The sequence below is a fragment of the Melospiza melodia genome, chromosome 7 (genome assembly GCF_035770615.1).
Source record: "Melospiza melodia melodia isolate bMelMel2 chromosome 7, bMelMel2.pri, whole genome shotgun sequence".
NCBI lineage: Eukaryota > Metazoa > Chordata > Aves > Passeriformes > Passerellidae > Melospiza > Melospiza melodia.
The window spans coordinates 30,659,813-30,671,986 of record NC_086200.1 but is presented as its reverse complement, the minus strand read 5'-3'; the positions used below and the strand labels follow the sequence as shown (position 1 = coordinate 30,671,986).

General features: G+C 55.4%; 1 protein-coding gene across 1 annotated transcript in view; it reads left to right on the top strand.

Moving 5' to 3' along the window:
* Positions 1-12,174, top strand: part of LOC134420563 (fibrillin-2-like) — a 69,239-nt gene that overhangs the window by 32,817 nt on the left and 24,248 nt on the right. The window contains exons 12-26 of the mRNA XM_063160719.1: positions 81-200; positions 806-931; positions 1,250-1,372; positions 2,115-2,390; positions 3,475-3,528; positions 4,810-4,935; positions 5,602-5,727; positions 6,747-6,866; positions 7,259-7,396; positions 7,650-7,700; positions 7,985-8,110; positions 8,523-8,750; positions 9,471-9,596; positions 9,841-9,969; positions 11,850-11,975. Of these exons, the coding sequence (XP_063016789.1) occupies positions 81-200; positions 806-931; positions 1,250-1,372; positions 2,115-2,390; positions 3,475-3,528; positions 4,810-4,935; positions 5,602-5,727; positions 6,747-6,866; positions 7,259-7,396; positions 7,650-7,700; positions 7,985-8,110; positions 8,523-8,750; positions 9,471-9,596; positions 9,841-9,969; positions 11,850-11,975 (1,995 nt within the window). The remainder of the gene's footprint in view (positions 1-80; positions 201-805; positions 932-1,249; positions 1,373-2,114; positions 2,391-3,474; positions 3,529-4,809; positions 4,936-5,601; positions 5,728-6,746; positions 6,867-7,258; positions 7,397-7,649; positions 7,701-7,984; positions 8,111-8,522; positions 8,751-9,470; positions 9,597-9,840; positions 9,970-11,849; positions 11,976-12,174) is intronic.

Sequence of the window (12,174 nt, the reverse complement as noted above, 5' to 3'; positions counted from 1 at the left end):
CCAGGGCTCCTCCAGGCTGCTCTCGCTGCTCCTGGCCTCTGCTGGGCCTCAGGGTCCCTCACACCTGGGGTTTTTTGCAGACGTGGATGAGTGCTCGAGCAGCCCCTGCGTCCACGGTGACTGCGTCAACACGCCGGGCTCCTACCACTGCAAGTGCCACGAGGGCTTCCAGAGTACCCCCACCAAGCAGGCCTGCATTGGTAAGGGCTGTGCCCCCTTTTTTGGGGGGTGGCAGAGGGGTCAGCAGAGCCCCCGGCACCAAAAAGGGGTGGTAGGGTGAAATGCAGAAAGGGGACCCCAGCAGGGCTGGGTGTGAGATGGAATCTCTCCAGAAGTTTCCTCTGGCTTTCCCTAAAATTTTCTGGTGGCAATCAAGGGAGCTGCAGAGTCCTCCCCAAGAACAGAATTCTGTTGGGAGAGCTTCATTTGACGAAAGTGGGGGTTCTGGGCCACGTTGGTGTGGATGCAGCATTTCCAGCGAGGCTGTTCTGCCAAGAGGCTGCTGCAGGTGAGGGACTGCCAAAAAAGAGGGATGGGAAGGGACTGTTCCACATGGGAACAACGAGAAAAGGCAGATTCCCATGGCAGTGCCCAAGCTCTGAAATGTTCATTTTCTCCCTCCATTGCAAAGTGGCTTCCAAAGCCTCCCCCACTGCCCGGAGAGGCGAAAAGATTCCGATTTCCCAAGTGGGATTTTTGAGGACGAATTCCCGTGTCCGAGGGCACTGAGAGTTTCTCACAGGGGACGTTGAGCTGGGGCCGCTCCTGTCTCTCCCTGCTGCCACTTTTGGTGCTTTCCCTGCAGACATTGACGAGTGCATCATGAACGGGGTGATGTGCAGGAACGGGCGCTGCGTCAACACCGACGGCAGCTTCCAGTGCATCTGCAACGCCGGCTTTGAGATCACCCCCGACGGCAAGAACTGCGTGGGTGAGGCTCCCCTGCCTCCAGCAGCCCAGGGCTGGGCTGGGGCCACCTCCTCCCTGGGCTGTTAACCTGGGCTGTGCCCCAGGAGAGGGCTGGGGAGGTGTTTCTGTGAGGGGGTTTGGGGTGCAGGGATCAGCAGGGCAGCTCTGACCAGGAAAGGTGACCCTGGGCTTGCAGCTGATGCTCTTGGAGGTTCCCCAAGCATCTCCCTTTCTGCTTGGAGGCCCAGCACCCACAGTTTGGCCATGGGATGGGGCACAGGGCGGGTTTGGGCCACAGGAGGGTCTCGCTGCAGCTCCGGGGTGCTGTGTGTGCCCCCAGACCACGACGAGTGTGCCACCACCAACATGTGCCTCAACGGGATGTGCATCAACGAGGACGGGAGCTTCAAGTGCATCTGCAAACCCGGCTTTGTCCTGGCTCCCAACGGGCGCTACTGCGTGGGTGAGTGAGCCCCGGGTGGGCTCTTCCCAGCCCCAGCCCCTGCCCACATTCCTCAGGGCACCTGTGAGCTCCTCAGGGCAAGGGGAGATGAGAAATCCAAGGGTGTGGCCAGGCAGCTCCTGCTGTGCTGCCAGACATTGGGCCTTTGTGGCAGAATTGGCAAAAAGGGGAAAGGTTGTCATGTTCTGAGCCCTTGTCTATGTGTCCTGAGCCTCTCTCAGTGTCTTTGACCTTCCATTTTAGTGTTCTGAGCCTCTTTCAGTGTGACTTGAGCCTTTCCTATGCATCCTGATCCCCTCCCTGTGTGTCCTAAGCCTCTCTCTGCATGTCCTGAGCTCCGGTCCACGTGTTCTGCCCCTGTTCATGTGTCCCAGCCCTCTCTCCCCATGTCCCAACCCTCTGGCCATGTGTCCCAGCCCTCTCCTCATATCCAGCCCTCTCTCCATGTGTCCCAGTCCCCTTTCCTCATGTCCCAGCCTTCTCTCTGTGTGTCCCAATCCTCTCTCCTCATGTTCCAACCCTCTCTCCATGTGTCCCAGACCTCTCCCTGTACCCCAGTCCTCTTTCCTCACGTCCCAACCCTCTCTCTGTGTGTCCCAGTCCCCTCTCTCCATGTGTCCCAGACCTCTCCATGTGTCCCAGTCCCCCTTCCTCATGTCCCACCCCTCTCTCCCTGTCCCCCACCCCTCTCCCCGTGTCCCTCCTCCCCGATCTCACCCCTCTCCCGCCCTGCCCTGCCCAGACATCGACGAGTGCGAGACGCCGGGGATCTGCATGAACGGCTGGTGCATCAACACCGAGGGCTCGTTCCGCTGCGAGTGCCTGGGGGGCCTGGCCATCGGCGTGGACGGCCGCGTCTGCGTGGACACCCACATGCGCAGCACCTGCTACGGGGGCATCAAGAAGGGCACCTGCGCCCGCCCCTTCCCCGGCGCCGTCACCAAGTCCGAGTGCTGCTGCGCCAACCCCGACCACGGCTTCGGGGAGCCCTGCCAGCCCTGCCCGGCCAAGAACTCGGGTGAGGCCACGCCGGGCTGGGCCGTGGCGTTGGTTGGGACATCATCCGTAATCTGCAATCCATAATCCACAGTCTATAATCCATAATCAATAATCAATAATCCATATCCACAATCAATATCCATAATCCATATCAATAATCCATAATATATCCATATCCATAATCCATATACATGATCTATAATATATCCATAATCAATATCCATAATTCATATCCATAATCAACAATGATAACCCATGATCAATATCCATAATCCATAATTATATCCATATCCATAATCAATATCCATATTCCATATCCATAATCAATAATCAATAATCGATAACCGATAATCAATATCCATAATGCATACTATATCCATATCCATAGTGAATATCCATAATCCGTAATGAATATCCATAATCCATATCAATAATCCACAATATATCCATATCCATAATCAATAATCAATAACCAATAATCAATATCCATAATGCATACTGTATCCATATCCATAGTGAATATCCATAATCCGTAATGAATATCCATAATCCATATCAATAATCCACAATATATCCATATCCATAGTGAATATCCATAATCCATAATGAACATCCGTAACCAATATACATAATCCATAATATATCCATATCCATAATTAATATCCATATCCATATCCATATCCATAATGAATATCCATAATCCAGATCCATAATGAAAATCCATAATCCATATCCATAATCCATAATTTATGGATAAATTATAAACGGGGTGGAAGTTGGAAGTGGGAGCATCGGCATTAAATGCACAAGGTCACAGCAGCGAGGCTGGGAGAGCTCAGGGGAGCTTGGACAGCGCCCCCAGGCACGGGTGGGATTGTTGGGGTGCCTGGGCTGGTCCAGGGGTTGGGCTGGATGATCCTTGGGGTCCCTCCCAATTCACCTCACACCTGTGACTGTGTTGTATGAGCATAAACAGGCCTAGAACTGCCCCTGTGACAAACACAGGATTAAACCTCGGTGTGTTGAAGCCCTCAGCTCCGTTAAGCTCCCTGAGGGGAATGTCCTGCCAGGCTGATGGCTCTGTTGTTGTGCTCTGTCCCCAGCGGAATTCCAGGCTCTCTGCAGCAGCGGCATCGGGATCACGGCTGATGGCAGAGGTGGGTGCAGAATTCCAGAGGGATGTGATGTGCAGGATTCCTCAGGAGCATGCAGGATTCCCCAGGAGCATGCAGGATTCCCCAGGGGCATGCAGGATTCCCCAGGGGCATGCAGGATTCCTCAGGAGCATGCAAGATTCCTCAGGAGCATGCAGGATTCCCCAGGGGCATGCAGGATTCCCCAGGGGCATGCAGGATTCCACATGCACATCCCACAGCACCCTCAGCTGCTTTTCCTGTGGGAGCTGTGCCAGGAGATCTTGGGCTCCCATCCCTGCTGTGACGGGAATGAGCAGTGGGACCCTCCTGGTTGCTTCCCTCCTCTGCTCTCCAGCTGCTCCTTGGGGTGTCCCAGGCAGAGGGAGGTGACAAACTGTGCTGCCAAGGGGCGGCTTTGAGTTCCAAGAGGTGCCAGTGCCAGCCCTGGGCAGTGCTTGGATCAGCAAGGAGAGCACAGAGCAGCCAGGCAGCCCTGCCAAGCCTTCCAGAGGGAAGGAGCCAGAGGCAGAGCCCTGGTGGCTCCTTGGGCTCCCATCCAGGGCTCCTTGTCCTGGCCAGAGGCAGTCCCATGGCCATGGTGAGACTCCTTCTAGCAAGGCCACGCTCTGGTCATTCCACCCCTGCCTGGAGCCAGGGCTGCACTCAGAGCTCTCCAGGCTGGGTTTCCCTCGATGGAACTGAGCTCCAAGAGTGTGGGGACAAAGGCCAGCAGTGCCTGGGCAGCCGTGGCCATCTGGCACTGCGGGGACGCTGTGGTGCCAGCACAGACTGCCTGGGCTGGGCCAGGCTGGGGCTTGCCAGGCTGAAATCTCTGCCCTGGCACCAGGGCTTGGCTCCAAAAGAGCAGAGGAAGGGATGCTGCTGCAGGGAAGGGGCAGTGCCCACCTGGCTGCCACCCTTCTGGGTCACTCAGTGCTGAACCCAGGGATAATTCAATTCCTGAGCTTGGAACTGGGATAAAGAACACTCTGGGATGTCACACTGGGACCTGAGAGCCCTTGACATTAAACTGGGCTTATCCCAGCCCCTTACCCAGCTCTCTCCTCCTGAGCTCAGAGCCCCAGGCTGGCTCAAGACAGGGAGAAGCTGTGGCTGCCCCATCCTTGGACTCTCCAAGGCCAGCCTGGAATGGTAGAATTGGAACGAGATGGGCTTTGAGGTCCCTTCCAACCCAAACTACTCTGAGACTCCATGGTTCCTGCGGCGAAGAGCCAGGGGATGGAAGGTTTCTGTCTTTGCCTTTGCTGGGCTGCAGCTCACGCGCCTCTTTTTGCCTCTCAGACATCAACGAGTGCGCCCTGAACCCCGACATCTGCCCCAACGGGATGTGCGAGAACCTGCGGGGCAGCTACCGCTGCATCTGCAACCTGGGCTACGAGTCCGACCCCACGGGCAAGAACTGCGTGGGTGAGTCAGGGCTGGGGCTCAGGGGGTGCCAGGCACCTCCAGGAGCTGCTGCAGCACCTGGTGCCCCTTGAGCATCATCCAAATTCCCCCCAGCAGCTGGGCTGGGGTGAGAATGGGAAGGGTGGAAGCTGGGGAGCTCATGGGTTGGGATAAGGATTTCAGTGGGGAAAGGAAAACAAGGAATTCGTGCCCTGCTCCCCGTGGGCTGGGTGTTCAGCAGCTCTGATTTCTGCTCTGGGAACAGGGACAGGAGCCAGGAAATGGCTGGAGCTGTGCCAGGGAGGTGGAAGATGGACAGCAGAGAAATGTTCTGGAATTTGGGGTGGAGATCAGGGAAAGGTTCAGGGGGTTTGGGATGGAGATCAGGGAAAGGTTCTGGGATTTGGGATGGAGATCAGGAAAGGTTCTGGGATTTGGGAGGGAGATCAGGGAAAGGTTCTTCCCCCTGAGGGTGGTGGGCACTGAATTCCCCAGGGAATGGTCCCTTCCCAGCCCTGCCAGAGCTGCAGGAGCCTTTGGACACCTTGGGACAGGCTGGGATTGTTGGGGAGCCTGTGCAGAGGCTGAGGTTGGATCAATGATCCCGTGGGTCCCTCCCGTGACTGCGTGGGGGAAATTAACCCTTCCCAGCCCAAAGCAGCTGACGGGTGCCACATCTGTCCCCAGATGTGGACGAGTGCAGCGTCAACCGGCTGCTGTGTGACAACGGGCTGTGCAGGAACACCCCTGGCAGCTACACCTGCACCTGCCCCAAGGGCTTCGTGTTCCGCACCGAGACCGACACCTGCGAAGGTAACGGGGCCGGGCAGCACCTGCAGAAACACAGCCTGAGCTCTTGCCTGGGGCTGCAAACCCCTGCTTCCCTTCCCTTTGCGCTGCTCTGCACTGCAGCAGCTGCACCTTTGGGGTTCAGGGGGGTTTACCTCATTTTTAGGGTTTTTTTTCCCTGTGGTTTTTAGTGATATTTCACACTGGGTTCAAAGCAGAATGGGCACCTGACCCCAAAACATCTGAGCCTGGAAACCAGAGCAATTTCCTCCAGGGCCACAGAGTTTGAGCTTGAGGCCTGACCAAAATTGCAAGGTTTGGGGAATTTGATTGAAAGGCTGTGATTTGGAGGAGGAAAAAATGGTTTCCTGTGCGCAGAGGCCTCAAATATTTGAGAACTGGCACTTTGCACACAAGTGCTCCAACCACCCTCAATCCAAATACTTTTTGTAAATCTTGTATTTTTTTTATATTGTTGTTAGGGCTCTCTATATTACATGTTTCTAGCTATAATTTATATATTTATATGGAATTTTTATATAATTTATTATTTATGTAGTATTTCTTACATTCTACGCTATATTATTATACAGTATATTATATATATTATATATAATATAGAATAGAATATATAATATACAATATATAAATATAATTTCGATTATATAATATATATAACATACCATACATTATAAATATTTATGATATACTATATATATGATATTGGTATATTATATAATATACCAGCATTATATATTATATAATATATTTTTATGTTCTACATCATTATTATATCACAACATATTTTTATATTACACACTTTATACATTTATATTTTTATATGCATTTATATTTTATATATAAATATATATTTTAACATATTTTAAATTATATTATTGTATTTAAAACAATGTAAAAAACAATTTAAACCCACAATTTTTCACTCCCTGTGCTCTCACCTCCTCCAGTTTTTGTCCCCCCAGGGCCGTGTCCCTGTCACTCCCCTCTGTGACTTTTGTCCCCTTGTCCCTTTGTCCCCTCAGACATCAACGAGTGCACGTCCAACCCGTGTGTGAACGGGCTGTGCAGGAACAACGCCGGCTCCTTCGCCTGCGAGTGCTCCCCGGGCAGCAAACTGGACCCCAGTGGCACCATCTGTGTGGGTGAGCAGGGCCAGCTCCTGCCAGCCCGGGTGGCACTGCCAGCGTCACCCTGCGCCGTCACCCGGCCTGGCACGGGGACAGGGATGGATGGGATGCTGGGGGGGAATTCCTGTCTGGGAGGGTGTTGGGAGCCTGGGATGGAATTCCCAGAGCAGCTGTGGGTCCTTGGCAGTGTCCAAGGCCAGGCTGGAGCACCTTGGCACCAGGGATGGTGTCCCCATGGCAGGGGTGGCACTGGAAGGGTTTTAGGGCTCTGGGTTGTGGGAACAACCACGTCCTCAGGGATCAGTGACTCCCTGGGAGGGACAGCTCCTCCCAGCTGCCTCTCAGGGCTGCCAGCCCCGGGTCTGGGGGCACGGGGCAGCCCCTGAGCCCCCGGTGTGTCCCTGCAGACAGCATGAAGGGCACCTGCTGGCTCAACATCCAGGACGGGCGCTGCGAGGTCAACATCAACGGGGCCACGCTGAAATCCGAGTGCTGTGCCACGCTGGGGGCAGCCTGGGGCAGCCCCTGCGAGCGCTGCGAGATCGGTGAGGCTCTGCCAGGCCCGGGCATTGCCGGGAAATGCAGGAGTGTGGGGATGGAGAGCAGGGACAGGGAGAAATGCCCACAGGGTGCTCGGGCACCGCCAGCGCTCTCAGGGACACGGTGGGGTTGGTGGGGGGCTGTGGAGGGTCGGGAGCTGGGCTGGGTGGTCCTGTGGGTCCCTCCCAGCTCTGGGTGTTCCGTGGTTCTGTGGGAAAGCTGGAAGGGTTTCCCTGCTGACATCCCTGTCCCTTGCAGACACCGCCTGTCCCCGGGGCTACGCCCGCATGAAGGGCGTCACCTGTGAAGGTAAAGTGTTGCAGGGAGGGAAAACTGCTCTTCTTGGGAATGTGGTCACTGTTCTCCTGCCTCTCTGAGTCCTTGGGGGATCTCCACTCTCTGCCCTGTGTCTGTCTGTGTGTCTGTGCCCAGATCCTGGCTCTGTTTCTGCCCGGTTTCCATGGCTAAGTTGCCACTTGGATCCCGGTGGGCAGCTCTGGGCTCCTCCCAGCCCCTCCAGGAGCCCCTTGAGCCCCCCCTGGCCGTGTCCCCGTGCCGTCCCCCCACCATCCCTGACCCGTGCCACCCCACAGATGTGAACGAGTGCGAGGTGTTCCCGGGCGTGTGCCCCAACGGGCGCTGCGTGAACTCGGCCGGCTCCTTCCGCTGCGAGTGCCCCGAGGGGCTGACCCTGGATGGCACTGCCAGGACCTGTGTGGGTAAGGACGCCTCCTCTGCCCTCCCACTTGCCACCTCCCCACCAGCACCAGCTCCAGCAGAACTCCCTGAGCCCGTGGTTGCTGCTCCTTTGAACCCCGGGGAGAGGGGCAGGGAAGGGGCAGGGAGCCACCAGGCAGGGACAGGAGGGGAGGGACAAAGGGACAAAGGACACCTGGATGGCCCCAATGCCCCCAGGGGGGTAGAGAGCATCCTTTGAATCTGCTAACTGAATTCTGGAATTCCAGGATTCACAGACAGTGCTGGGCAGGGGTCAGAGAGGGGAAGGGAGAGGCGGCTGACACAGCTGGGAGGGAATGATCATGGGAGGGATTGGGTTTCTGAGACACCACAACGCGTCAGACAAGCCCACGGTGGGCAGCAGACCCACGCGTGTGCACACTGTGTCCCCAGACGTGCGCGTGGAGCAGTGCTACATGCGCTGGGACGAGGACGAGTGCACGGAGCCGCTGCCCGGCAAGTTCCGCATGGACATGTGCTGCTGCTCCGTGGGCTCGGCCTGGGGCTCCGACTGCGAGGAGTGTCCCCGCGCGGGCTCTGCCGAGTTCAAGGCGCTGTGTCCCCGCGGGCCCGGCTTCGCCAACCGCGGCGACGTGCTCTCGGGGCGGCCCTTCTACAAAGGTGGGTGCTGGAGCCACCGGTGTCACAGTGGGGATGCGCCTCGGACTGGCTGGCCCTTGGTGCTGGACCAAATAGTGGCACTGTGGTGTTTCACCCCAAGGACGCTTTTGGCTGGTTGGGTGCTGCAGCTGGGCGTGTGGAGATAAGTCCAGGCCTGCAGGAGCTCTGGTGGTGGTGGGGTGGAGTCTGCTCCTCAGGTTTCCCTCTGTGGAGAAGCTTTAAGGCAATGGTGAAGGAAAGGAGTCAGTTCTGATGGAGGGTTTGGATCCAGAGCTTTGTTCTGGCCTCTGAATGCAGCACCAGCTCCAGCAGAACTCCCTGAGCCCGTGGTTGCTGCTCCTTTGAACCCCGAGGGGCAGGGAAGGGGCAGGGAGCCACCAGGCAGGGACAGGAGGGGAGGGACAAAGGGACAAAGGACACCTGGATGGCCCAATGCCCCCCAGGGGTAGAGGGCATCCTTTGAATCTGCCCAATCCCTTCTGGAATGCCAGGACTGACAGACAGTGCTGGGCAGGGGTCAGGGAGGGGAAAGGAGAGGGGACTGACACACCTGGGAGGGAATCTTCAGGGGAGGGACCCAGGTTCTGAGGTAAACCCTGAAATCACACTGCAGCAGGTGAGGAAGGGCAGTCAGGGCTGGCGCGTGAGCTGAGGAGGTTCTCAGCTGCAGCGAGGGGGTTCATGGCGAGCCCCCCTGGCTGGATGTGTCTGATCCCCCAGATGTGAACGAGTGCAAGGTGTTCTCCGGGCTCTGCACCCACGGCACCTGCAGGAACACCATCGGCAGCTTCAGGTGCATCTGCGGCAACGGCTTCGCTCTGGATGCTGAGGAGAGGAACTGCACAGGTGAGGGACCCCCAACCCCTAACATAGTTTCTCACGATTCTTTCAACAATAATTATATCCAATCACATCTAACAATTATATCATTTGTCACATACTGACAACACTGGTGCAGCTTCACACGATCCAGCAAACACAAGGACTAACACTTCCCAGGGCCTACCTTTAACATTTTCCCTACTAAGCCTGGCTTTCTTTCCAACTCCCCGAATTTCCTATGATTTTAAAACCTTCTCCTGTCCCCCAGACATCGACGAGTGCCGCATCTCCCCCGACCTGTGCGGCCACGGCTCGTGCGTCAACACCCCGGGCAGCTTCGAGTGCGAGTGCTTCGAGGGCTACGAGAGCGGCTTCATGATGATGAAGAACTGCATGGGTGAGCAAGGCTGAGCCCCTGAGGGCACCTCCTGGGACAGGGCAGGGCCCTGAGGAAAGGCAGGGCACAGCCAGAGGTGCCCAGCTCCCCAAACACTGCATGGATCAATTCCCATTTCCATGAGGAGCTCTGGGACGCCCTGTGCCCCCTTCCACCTCTGGGACATCCTTTGCCCCCTTCCACCCTCTCAGTTATAGGGGCTCCCTTCACCTGCCCTTTTAAATCTCCCTCTATCCTCACACACAGTTCCTTACAGCTCCTCCAGCCTGCCCAAGGCTTGTTTTTATTCTGTCAGAGTCTCATCTGTTTTCAATTGAATAATTTCTCGTTCGGAGCTTAAAAAATCCCATCAGTGACCTCAGTACCTCAGTTTGTCTCCAACAGCTCAGCCAGACTCCTGCTGTCCTCTAATTCCTGGCATTCCACGTTCCTGTCCTCTGTCCAGCCAGACTCACTTGTCTCACTGACCTGCTCTTAATATTCTGCTTTGGCTTGGACTTTCAAACCACTTCAAGCCATGATTCAACACCATTTATTTATTTTTCGTGTTTTCTTCTCTCTGCTCTTTAAAATAAATCACTGTCCCTGGCAGGGGCTTTGTCTTTTCCGTACAATTTGTAGTGTGGGTTTCCACAGCTCCCACTGATCACCCTCCTCCTCCTGCTCCATTTCTGGGACCCTGGGAATGTCACAGTCCTCACCCATGACCTGCTGCCTTCTTGCAGTAGTCTGATTTCTAATCTTTATAGAAGGATATAAATTTCATTGTTCTTTTTTTTTTTTTTTTTTTTTTTAATTTAATGCTCGCTCTTACTTGTCCAATTCCACTTTATCCTTTTTTTCTGGGTGACAGGGAGCTGAGTCATCTCACCCCAAAGGGGGTGGTGACGTTTTGTCATTGCCTGTGGTCAAGGATTAACTTCTTCCCACCTGTGTTTGGCCAAAGAATTTGGCTTCAGCCTCCTGAGGGAGGAATTCTGTGCAGCCTGGGGCAGGGGACAGCACCAGCAGTGAAAATGCAGCCTGGGATTCACCAGGAACAGGCTCCCACTGATCTGGGGGTGTTTGGTAGGGACCTGTCACCCCCATTTTCAGGCGTATCCCAGCCCTCTTTACCTGAAAATCTCATCAGTGTTTTTGCCAAGTCAGGGAAAATAACCCGTTCTTAACTTCAGTGCTGGAGTCAGGAAAATAAACGTGAGAGGAAAATGAGTTTTTAGAAATATATCCAACCTCAGTTCCTTTCTCTGCTGTCTCTGAGGGGCTCTTGGGTTCTGAGGTTGAGGCACAAGGTGGGATTTCCCAACATTCAAACTAACCAGGAGACCACTGGAGCCAAGCCCAGCTTTCCCTGCCCTGTTACCTGTGATATTCCTTGTTCTGAGATCCAAACCCTGCATTCCCCTCCCTGTTACCTGTGTGCTATTCCCTGTTCTGGGAGTCAAGCCCAGCTTTCCCTGCCCTGTTAACTCTGTGATATTCCCTGTTCTAGGATCCAAGCCCAGCTTTTCCAAGCCCAGCTTTCCCTGCCCTGTTAACCCCGTGCTATTCCCTGTTCTGGGATCAAGCCCAGCGTTCCCTGCCCTGTTAACCCTGTGATATTCCCTGTTCTGAGATCCAAGCTTTCCCTGCCCTGTTAACCCCGTGCTATTCCCTGTTCTGGGATCAAGCCCAGCTTTCCCTGCCCTGTTAACCCTGTGATATTCCCTGTTCTGGGAGCCAAGCCCAGCGTTCCCTGCCCTGTTAACCCTGTGATATTCCCTGTTCTGGGATCCAAGCCCTACATTCCCTGCCCTGTTAACCCTGTGATATTCCCCGTTCTGGGGTGCTCCCCCAGTGGAGGAGCCTCTGGAAGGGACCAATCCCATTTTCCCACGCAGACATCAACGAGTGCGAGCGGGACCCGCTGCTGTGCCGGGGCGGGATCTGCATGAACACCGACGGCAGCTTCGAGTGCATCTGCCCCCCTGGGCACGAGCTGACAGCCGAGGGCAACACCTGCATTGGTGAGGGCTCAGCAGGGAATCCCCACAGGCAGAGCTCCTGCGGGGCTGTGCGTGTCTCCTTCCCATCCCGTACATCCCATCCCTGGAGGTGACCAAGAGTTTGGAGCAGCCTGGGCTGGGGGAAGGGGTCCCTGGCCGTGTCCCTGCCCATGGACGATCCTTAAGGTCCCTCCCACCCAAACCCTTCTGTGCTTCCATG